General features: G+C 45.4%; 1 protein-coding gene across 2 annotated transcripts; it reads right to left on the minus strand.

Annotated features, from left to right (window-relative positions):
- Positions 1 to 5126: 5126 nt before the first annotated feature.
- DAPL1 (death associated protein like 1) lies at positions 5127 to 10383 on the minus strand. Of its 2 annotated transcripts, none has more exons than XM_075609319.1 (4): positions 10203 to 10383; positions 8020 to 8116; positions 6289 to 6346; positions 5127 to 5409 (listed from the first exon to the last, which is right to left on the minus strand). In XM_075609319.1, the coding sequence occupies exons 1-4, from the start codon at positions 10258 to 10260 to the stop codon at positions 5290 to 5292; spliced, it is 333 nt and encodes a 110-aa protein (XP_075465434.1). In that variant the 5' UTR covers positions 10261 to 10383; the 3' UTR covers positions 5127 to 5289. The 2 variants fall into 2 exon arrangements, with proteins under 2 accessions (XP_075465434.1, XP_075465433.1); XM_075609318.1 differs by lacking the exon at positions 10203 to 10383 and adding an exon at positions 9857 to 10018.
- Between the last annotated feature and the right edge of the window lie 368 nt (positions 10384 to 10751).

The following is a 10751-nucleotide window of genomic DNA, read 5'->3' on the forward strand; positions in this document are numbered from 1 at the left end:
CAACTGGCTAATGCAACGGTTCAGCGAACTTGAGAAATTCCAGGAATAAGTTTGCACGAACCGGGTGAATCCCACCACTGGGTTTAGGTCCAGACTTTTACTAGGCCATTCGAAAACGCAGAACAACTTCTTCTGCAGCCATTCTTTTGTAGATCTGCTTGTATGTTTAGGACATTGTCTTCGTGCATGACCCACTTTCGGTTCAGCTCCTGCTCACGGAGATGGCCTGACATTCTCCTCTAGAATCTTCAAATACTGTACAATGCAGAATTCATGGTTGCGTCAATGATGGCAAGCCATCCAGAGGCAGAAAAGCAGGCCCAAACCATCACACTCCCACCACCATGCTTGACAGTTGGGATGAGGTTCTTCTGCTCGAATGCAGTGTTTGATTTTGACCAAACATAACATTTCTCATTGAGGCCAATAAGTTCTACCTTTTACTCGTCTGTCCAAAGAGCATTGTTCCCAGAAGTCTTGTGGATCATCTATGTGCTCTTTGGCGAACTTGAGAGCAGTGGTTTCCTCCTGGCAATCCTTCCAAGAACACCATTCTTGTTCAGTCTTTTTCTGATAGTGGAGTAATGAACACTCACATTAGACATGGCGAGAGTGGCCTGCAGATCCTTGGATATTAGTTTTGGTTCCTTTGTGATTTCCTGGATGATTTGTCAGTTTGATTTTGGTAGGATGACCGCTCCTGGGTAGAGTGACTGGTTTTGGAACTTTCTCCATTTATAGACGGACAGTGGATTGGTGTTGCACCAAAACCTTTTAAATGTTTTTGTAATCCTTTCTAGACTGATGAGCATCAATAACTGCTTTTCTGAGGTCCTCAGATTTCTTTTGATCATGACATGAATCCACACACCTGTATGGTGAAGACCAAACTCAAAAGTTTCTGATCTTTATACAAGGTGTTGTCTCCCAAACTCATACCTGAAGATCTACATAATTAAACACCCAATTTTAATTATCCCCTTTAATTTAGCTGATAAAACCAGGGTTTCACTTACTTTTGCACATAACTTGACTCATGATGTATTAAACAATGAATAATTATTTTGTTTCACAAGACATGGAATTGGTTAGTATAAATACCATGATATTTAAGAATAGACTCGTTTTGATTCAAGAAGATTATCTTGGAAAAACTTTTGGAATTTCCATAATTATCATTGGGGGTCACACTCGTCATTCTATATGACTGAGACCAATAGTATTTTTTACAAAAATACTGATTCTTTACAGTGTTTGTCCCAATGCTCATCAAATTTCCTCGTATTGCATTCTCCTGTCCCTTTCAAAGAAAATTCCCATCACACATCCGGGAGTTAAGAATCCCCATTTTATGATCTGAACGTCAACTTCACCTCCTCTGAGCACAATTTTTGCCACTTCCTGTATTATAGCAGAGAAAACCATCTACTGCAGGGGTGGTCAACTCCAGTCCTCAAGGGCCACCAACAGGTCAGGTTTTAAGGATATCCCTGCTTCAGCACAGGTGGTTCAATCAGTGGACCTCTTCTGATAAAGCAGAGATATCATTAAAACTTGACCTGTTGGTGGCTCTTGAGGACTGGTGTTGGGCGCCCCTGCCTTAGAATAACGGAAGACGGGGCACAGAAATAAAATAACTTGAGAGTATTACCATAGCCCAGGCCTGCACAACATGCAGCCCGCCGGGGCACCCTGCGACGGACCCCCTTCAACCCCCCCCCCCTTCCCCGGTAGGGAAAGGAGCGCGCTCCAGCAATCTGTGTGAATGCGCGCTCTCCCCTAATCCCCCTAACCCCACTTCCCCCTCAGCCAGCTCCAGCAGGGGGACGCTCTCCAGACGTGTAGCGCGACCCGGAACTTCCGGGTCTGCTGCTAGAGCGCGCTTCCCCACGCTTCACCCTGTCACCATTAGTTTTAGTTGCCGCCATCCACAACCCACTCCTCTGTTGACGCGGCCGCCGACTCTGTTACCGCCAACATCATCAGGTAGGTATTCGGGGGGGGTGGGGGGGTAGTTCTTTCATGCGGGGGGCTGCTGAAATGGAATGGGCTGGGGGGCGGCTGCTGAAATGGAATGGAATGGGCTGCTGCTGAAATGGGCTGGGGGGCGGCTGCTGACATGAATTGGGAGGGGGGGGGGCTGCTGACATTAAATGGGCGGGGGGGCGGCTGCTGAAATGGAATGGGCGGGGGGGGCTGCTGACATTAAATGGGCGGGGGGGCGGCTGCTGAAATGGAATGGGCTGGGGGGGGCTGCTGAAATGGGCTGGGGGGCGGCTGCTGAAATGGAATGGGCTGGGGGGCGGCTGCTGAAATGGAATGGGCGGGGGGGGGGCTGCTGACATTAAATGGGCTGGGGGGGCGGCTGCCGACATGAAATGGGCGGGGGGGCGGCTGCTGACATGAAATGGGCTGGGGGGCGGCTGCTGACATGAAATTGGCTGGGGGGCGGCTGCTGACATGAAATGGGCGGGGGCGGGGGGCTGCTGAAATGACTTGGGGGGGGGGGGGTGACGTCTACTACAAATATGACCCCGGAATACAACAAGCTTGTTGCTATAAAGAAGTGTAATACCTCTCATTAAGTTTGTGATTATTAGGAAATTAGTTAATTTGAATGAAAGTATTTTAAATGTAATTTTGTTTCAAGTAAACATCGTAAATAAATGTGTTATTTAGAATAATAAATGCTGTTTTACCCGTGCGGCCCGACTGTTTTCCTTGTGAGGTGCAGGGGGAGGGGGAAGAAGAGTGATGGGAGGTGCGGGGGGAGAGTGATGGGAGTTGCAGGGGGGTATGTGTGTGAGGTGGAGGGGGGTGTGTGAGGTGGAGGGGGGTGTGTGATGTGGAGGGGGGTGTGTGATGTGGATGGGGTATTGTGTGTTTGATGGGGAGGGGGAGTATTGTGTGTGAGGGGGAGAGATGGGGGTATGAGAGATAGATGGAGTATCGTAAAGGTTGATAGTGAGGGGTTCTGGGGGAGATATGAGGATGATGAGAGGTGCTGGAGGAGAGATGATGATTTTACCCGTGCGGCCCAAATCTTTTTTCCTTGGAGCAGTTCGGCCCTTCTCACTTTACGAGTTGTGCAGGCCTGCCATAGCCTAACCTGTTGGAGTGTATTACCAATAAGTGTTGAAACATGAGAACCAGAATATGGGTGTGGACATACAAACGTATGCATGGATTTTAAAGAGGGAGGGGAAGTGCGATGACGCACAAGACTGCATTAAAAATTGTACATGAGGGGAAAAAAAAAACCACGACAAGTAATGCCAGGAAAAGCAAATCTTTAGTATTGTCACCAGTATCTCAAGGCTCCAGCTATGATCTGCATCCCTCTGCTTAGTGTTTCTCCAGGCACGTCCGTCTGCAAATCTCAGTGCAGTAGCAAAAACGTTTCAAAACATTTCCACGTGGGAAAAGACGGATGCCGTTGATGGTAGAAGCATCCACACTTCATCGTTAGCAAAGTAGGGGAGTGTGAGATACAGTCCAGGATCCAAATGTCCTGGTCTGATTTTACTACTTCTTGTGGCTAAATCATCCTCGGCAGTGGAAGGCCGCCTCTCCGTGAACGGATCACAAAGTACACCTCCACGAGTTAGAGAATCATAGTGTAGACACTTCTACCAACATCCATCTTTCCCACGTGGAAAGTTTTCCCTGCTGCACTGAGAATTTCAGACGGGCACGCCCGAATAAACTAAGCAGAGGGATGCAGATCACAGGAGCTTTGAGATATCCAAAAGATTTGCTTTCCTGTTGTACTGATTATTGTGCCAAGTAAAATGTTTAATGCAAGTCCCTGCACTTTTCTCAAATTTTCACATATTGGGTAATGAGCTACCTGAGATCAGCTGTGGGACCTATACTACAGAGGATGGCTGCAATGCCATGAAATATTTTTTTTCTCCACACATTTTTGCACTTTATATTGATAGATTAGTGGTTAACTTCTTTTATTAGGTAACCCCAAATGAAATTACACAGAATCCCCAACCATCTCTAATAGCAACTCTGATCAGAGGAATTTACAATACTTCTGTATTTGGTACAATTTTTAACCATACAATTGCAGGGAACCTTTTAGGGATGCCCAGGGAACCCTGCTTGAAAAACACGGTTATAGATAGTATTGGTACTACTTGACACTTTTTACGCAGTTTCTCTTGTATAACTTTGAGTCAGTTCGTTGCAATGTATCGATTCTATCTTTGATTTTTTTTTTTGTGTGTGTGTGTTGAATGGTTTTAGTAAGTGCCAAGAATAGTGGCACTATACTTATAGATACGCACACACTTAGTGCACCAAGTAAATAAGAACAAAAAAATTTGTTTAAAAATGGGAAGTTTACAATTCCTTTTTTAAATATTTATAATAAAATAAAAATATCCAATCACCCTGCTTACTGTCTATACACAAAGTACTGGTTGTACATGGAACCCTGTGCCAGTGGGCAATACAAATCTGAAAGTAAAAGCAGTGTTTACGTGTTACTAAAATGGTTGACTAGTGTGACCTCATCAGGTATACACTGCCATCTTGTGGGCAGACAATATACAGTTTTAGAATGCGCTCCCCTGCTGTAGATTTTGGACAAACTTTTTAAGCTGCGCCCCCCTGCCAGGCCTTCCCCAGTCTCACGCCCCCTCTCCTACCTTCCACATGCATCAAATGACGCTCCGGGGTCGCGTGACGGCAATACCAGCACTTACAGCAAAGCGTTCATAACATTTGTTACTATAAACCAGATTAAGTGCAGAGACTTTCCCGATTGTATGTACAATAGTTTCAGCTGAAAAGTACTTGGGGACAAAAATAAATAAATATAATATGCAGTGGGTCATGTGTAATTCTAGTCTTATCCGATTCGTGGTGTCCTTTAGTTTTCACATTCTTATTTCTTTAGCTGATAAAAAGGACCCAAGTGGTTAATAGTTCTGTAGATTCTAGAACAAACTGATTATGAATGATTAGACAGCTAGCTTGAGGGGTAAGCGGAGGCGCCACTTTGATATACAGTACAGACTACCAATTGTAGCAAGTTAGGCACCACAGTACCACCAGCTGTTTGGTCCAACACCCCTTTTTAGTGGCCAATTGTTAAAGAAAAGGACAAAGTGTTACAATTCTAAGTGCTTTATAGTTATCAGTGCCAGATACAAAACTATATATTTGCCTATATACAATTACACTTGGTCCTTTCAGTCACATTACTGAAATGACAACTCTAAGTATTGTCATAGCAAAACATTGAGGTCACATCTGTTTCCTTTGCGCCACCATCTAGCACTTGCGTGGCTGTTGAATAAGGTAAAGTCTTCTGGGCAAGCCCATCTTCTCCAAGGCAGGGCGTGGCTTTTGGTGAGCCATTTGCACAGCTTCTGCTGGAAATTCACGGCCCAGCTGCAAAATGGGCACAAAAAAAAAAAAAAAGAAGTGTAAAGTAGCTACTGCAATCATTTGCAATCATTAATTAACAATTTTGCACTCCCGTTTCAAAATTCAGTAGTTCACAAAACATGTCCAAAAAGCCCTTTCAGAATTCACCTCATGCTGCTCTTCCTCAATCTGCATTTCCTATTGAGCTAGAGATACACATCTTACATGACCTAAATATATTGAGGAACAGAGCCAAAAAGGTAAATATAGAAAAGCCATAAATCTAAATGGTTCAGAGGCCTAATAGGAACATGTTAATCATTGGGCATTATATATAACCATAACCTGGGGTCATTTGTTTCCAACAGCTACTATGATGGGTAGTAAAAGTCAGATAAGTGGGCAGCTATTTTTCCCCACTCGAGGTTCTATAGTCCATAGATTAAAAAAAGTCACTGAAGTGCTAGGCTATCCAGAAAGGCATTTTAAATTAGAATCCACAGCAGCTCCACAGCAGAAGTGATGTGTATAGCTACCCTCCCTCGTATGGCTTTAAGAGATACCCAAATCTGGACATGTTTTCAACAACATGTGTCAGAAAATGGAATGTCATCAGCAGACCGATGCAGGGAGTTGTGTTCAGCCTGAAACAGGTTACAAGGCAACTCAAGTTCTCTTATGGAATTAGGAGGGGGCTCCGGGAGCATATTCATCTATGTTACAGGATGAGCAGGTGTCAAATGTCATCCCATTTTCAGTGACCATCAATTATAAGTGTAGCAGATGTTACTGATCAGCTTCAGTCCTATTCACTCCATACCAATTACATGCAAGGAAGAGAAAAAAAACCACCAAAGCTACATCCCAACTGGTAGTTTACAAATAAAAATGTCCAATACATACTTTCTCCAGCGCACCAGCTAAGAGGTTCATCGCCTGCATCTTTGTCAAGTTAACAGAGCTGTGGAAGGAATAAAATTGTGATTTTGTACTATATAATGGTTATTTCTTAACAAATAGACGTTACATTTAACACTTTGGATGCTGGCTGTCTGCTCTTGCTGCAGCTTCCCTGCATATTAGCTTTAACCCTTTGAGTTCCCAAGGTCACTGGCATTCAGGAGGCTGACGACAATGACCAAGTTTATCTTCAAAGGGCTCGTTTTCTCTGGTTTGATGGCTTCCTACGTTCCCATGGAGTGCAGGAAGCGATGTAACCAGTGAATAAGTATTTTGCAGTCACATGACTGCACTGTGCTTGGGGGGCCATGGCACTCAGGAACACTTCGGGCACTCAAAGGGTTAGAGGAATAAGCCACTTAAGGCCATTTTTAGTTTATAGGATCAGAACCAGGGGTGCTACAGAGCAGAGCTGCATTATTTTCATCTCCAGGGATTCCCCATTTCCTGAGATACTTACTAGTTTTTAAAAGTGGATTTAAAAACGACCATCCACTAAGGGGAGAAGGTGGGGGAAAGAAAAAAATACATAAAAGTATGATGGGCATCATTCAATGAGAAACTAACGGTTTCTACAATGAGCCTAAGGCTGGGGCCATAGAGGGGTGAGGAGTTCCGAGCCGTGCTGACGCTGAGGCTCGCCTGCTGAAATCTGCGCTTTTCCATGGACTTGCAGACGAGCCAGTGTGAGCGAAGGGAGCGAGGGGGGGGGGGAGGGTGGTGGAGGTGGGGCAGTGACGTCGCTGGGCCAATCGCCCGCGACACACTGACATCAACATCACGGCGCCATGACGTTGATGCTGCTTCAGGCTGATTGGATGTTTTCAGCCGACAGCATGAAAAACAGCTTCGCTGTCGGCTGAAAATTCCAAAGCTTCAGCACGCCTGTGGACGCTCGCGTGAGCCCCCTCTCAAGGCATCCTCATTTAGGATGCAGGGCCTCAGCGCTGAGCGTCCGCACGGCTCAGCGCGGCCTGTCCTATGACTCGGCCTTACAAGGAAGACGTTCACAAAAGTGTAAGACAACAGGGGCAACCCCACTCCCCACAAAACTGCCCCAACCCTGTATGCCACAGCTCTCCAGCGTCACACATACACACACGCTTTGTCACCAATGACTGAAGGGAAGTCCTCCACAGCCACTTTGTGACAGATTGTTTTAGGAACACTATCTCTTCATAAAGACGAGGGTCTTCAGGACGTAGCTACGTCATGGGGGCCCCTTAGAGTGACAGATCCCTTGATGCAGTAGCTATGTCCATAGGGAATCCCAGAGGTTAAATTAGACAGACAGCTTTGATCACTTTATGCAAGATCCCAGCTCTTATGATCCCTTGAGAAGACGCCTCCAGCCCAACATCCGGTGTGCGACATAACCACATATAATCCCCTTTCAAACATATGCAGTAGTTTACAGATTAAATGTTTAAAGATTTATACATTGCAGCACTGTCTGTAGTTGGCATACTGGTTTATATTAAAGCTGCATTGCATGTTTAAACAAAGCTGTACGTCACTCAAGCCAACAAAGGAACAGTGGAGTTTCCAGGACTCCACCGTACATTGTGAAGTTTGTCTTGCGTACGTAGGTACCATTTGTAGTTCTATATGCATTCCACTAGTCTCAAGTTAAATGTACTTTGTTACTTTAACAGTAATAGAACACACTAGTACCTTGTTTTTTCCATGATGTTTTTCTTAACATTTTTCTCAACTGCTCCATTTTCTTCATTGCCTTGTTTTTTGGAAACCCTCATTCTTCCAGCTTTAACTGTGCAATTTTTTTGTTGTTGTTGAGAAAATGAGAGAGTAGTATTTAGTATAACACTTGGTCAATTTTCTGTGAAAGCAAAACTGAAGCAGATTCTAGGGCCAGGCTTCAACTAAATTTCCAGAGTGGTCAGACCATGGATAGGGAATTTGGAGAAGGGCAACAAGGAGTATCAATGTAATTCTGAATACATTTAAAGAGACTAAATGCTCGAAGTATATGAACACCTGCACCATATTTACATTACCTTTGATTACAAAGGTAATTACAGTATGCCAAATTACACTTGGCTGCCTCAGCAACAAGGAAATAAGCACGAGCAGACAGTCCAAGAGCCACCCAAGGCCATTTGTGAACCAGATTTGGCCTACAGGCTGCCAGTTGGAGAGCCCAGGTATAGGGAATTACCATAGTATTGTGGCAACTACTGTAAAAAGGAATGACACGAGAGCACCGTTTTCAGTATATGATCAAGTATAGTGATTAGATGAGTTAGGCCAAGTCCACGCCAGCGCTGATCGGGCGGCGCTTGGAGGAGACTTTCATATACAGATATGTGATAGTCCCCGCGGCGCTCGTGCACACACGCTCAGCCGTGATTACATAAACAAAACAAATCTATACTTACCCGCGCGCTGAACTACCCGCAATGCCCCCCCCCCCCCCACCCCACGTACAAGTCGGACACCCGGCGCTCATACTTGTAGCGCTCTCCAAGCATGAGCGCGCTCAGCGCCAGCAGGGACTTGGCCTTAGGCTGCGTCCACGCTGCCGCATTTACTTCAGCAAATGTGAATCTGCACGGCCACGCGACGCACTCAGGAGCTCTCCCAAGCTCGGCACTTGGAGACATAAAATTGATTTTCAAGTGCGCTCAGCAGCAGTCAATGCACTCAGCCACACACAAATAGCCCCAATCCACACCCCCCTGCCCCCGCAAGATTATGCAGGACAACATGCGCTCATGCTTGGAGTGGACGTCACCGCTCAAGCATGAGCACGCTCAGCGGCAGCATGGAACGCAGCCCAAGGCAGTGGAAGACAAGGAGAGCAACTGAAATAAAGCCTTTGCAACAGGTGAGAAGTCCAAGGCAGATGAATACATTTATTGGGAATATGTAGTAGAGCCAGATCTCAGAATAGTCCTTTTAAGCACAAAAATTAATCCTATAATAGGACATGTGGATTCCATTACATTGAAGTACTCGCATCACTTTAGTTACACTTAGCCATGATTATAAAAAAATAAAAAAACACACCACCTTGCACAGATTACACAATGTGAAGCAAAAATTCTTTTTTTTAGCTTTAGAGTCAAAGGGAAACCCCCACAGTTTAGCCATGGCCAATATTGGGTCACCACTTGCAGCCATAATACCTAGGCTTCTGCCATTTTTGCACCAGTTCTGAAACAGAAAAAAAAACGCTGTCTCCAGTCACACTCTGGGGGCTGTCTCCAGTCACACTCTGGGGGCTGTCTCCAGTCACACTCTGGGGGCTGTCTCCAGTCACACTCTGGGGGCTGTCTCCAGTCACACTCAGGCTCTGCAGCTCAATTTAAAGACCCCACAGGCAGAGTTGTTAAACCGATTGAGCAATGGTCACCACTAACCATCTACAAATATCCTACAAAACTATGGAGAAATCTGCCAGCTCAGCCCAAGTCCCATCACCAGTTAATGTGAATGGGATGCACCAGTGATTAAATCAAAATGGCAGATGGGCAGCTAACCAGCTCACATGTGGGTTTGGAAGTATCCTCAAGCTTCAGTGCGCTCTTCTGTAGGGTGTGAGGCATTCCACAAAGTATTTCCTCTGAGGGCATTACAGACAACCCATTAGCATTAAAGTAGGACTTTCATGATAGAGACAGACAGAGAGAGACAGACACAGACAGACAGGATATAGATATAGAACACTACAAATAGGAGTGATACAAAATATTTTGTTTTCTTTCAGCCTCCTTTGCCATTCACGCCCCATTATTATGTGACGGTCACAAATGCTTGCAGAGCCTTACAGCCAACACGTGCAAATTAAAACCAAAAGTGTCCTAAGCAGTGTAAGGTTTTCCCCTGTCCCCTACCTGCCGGAGCGTGGCCCCCTCTCAGGGAAGCGAGGTGAACGTTCACTCCTTTCGTCATTGCTCTGCTCTGCTCTGCTCTGCTCTGCTCTGCTCTGCTCTGCTCTGCTCTGCTCTGCTCTGCTCTGCTCTGCTCTGCTCTGCTCTGCTCTGCTCTGCTCCTCTCACACTTGTTTACCTCCTTCCTCGCTCTCAGCTTTTATAAAGGGAAAGGAGGGAGGGGTGAGGGGGGGAGGAGGGGCTTTGCTAGTTGTTATGGTTCCTGTTTGGTAACAGCTGAAGCTTAAATCTCCAGCCTTCACCAATGGCGCCTAAGGAAAGTAGTGGGTTTTAAACGCCGTGATAATTACGGACAAGCTAGATTGCTTGAAAATCTTGTGAATAAATATGTGATGTTGGAAACCCCCCTCAGTGGGGCTCCGTGCTTAACCATTTTTTTGCTTGTCAATGTCTACAATAGAAAGTGAAAAAATAAACTTTATATAGGAAATTGGGTTACCTGTGTTACTTGTGTTACCTGTGTTATTTATCTGTGTTACCTGTGTTATTTAT

This window comes from Ascaphus truei, chromosome 7 (assembly GCF_040206685.1).
Source record: "Ascaphus truei isolate aAscTru1 chromosome 7, aAscTru1.hap1, whole genome shotgun sequence".
NCBI lineage: Eukaryota > Metazoa > Chordata > Amphibia > Anura > Ascaphidae > Ascaphus > Ascaphus truei.

Bases quoted from the DNA above. Each gene is read 5' to 3' on its own strand.
- DAPL1 (XM_075609318.1), bottom strand. From the start codon at position 9,941: ATGCCCTCAGAGGAAATACTTTGTGGAATGCCTCACACCCTACAGAAG. The intron at 8,117-9,856 runs GTGAGCTGGTTA...AAAATTGCACAG, and splicing joins GGATACTTCCAAACCCACAT to TTAAAGCTGGAAGAATGAGG. The intron at 6,347-8,019 runs GTACTAGTGTGT...TTCCTTCCACAG, and splicing joins AACATCATGGAAAAAACAAG to CTCTGTTAACTTGACAAAGA.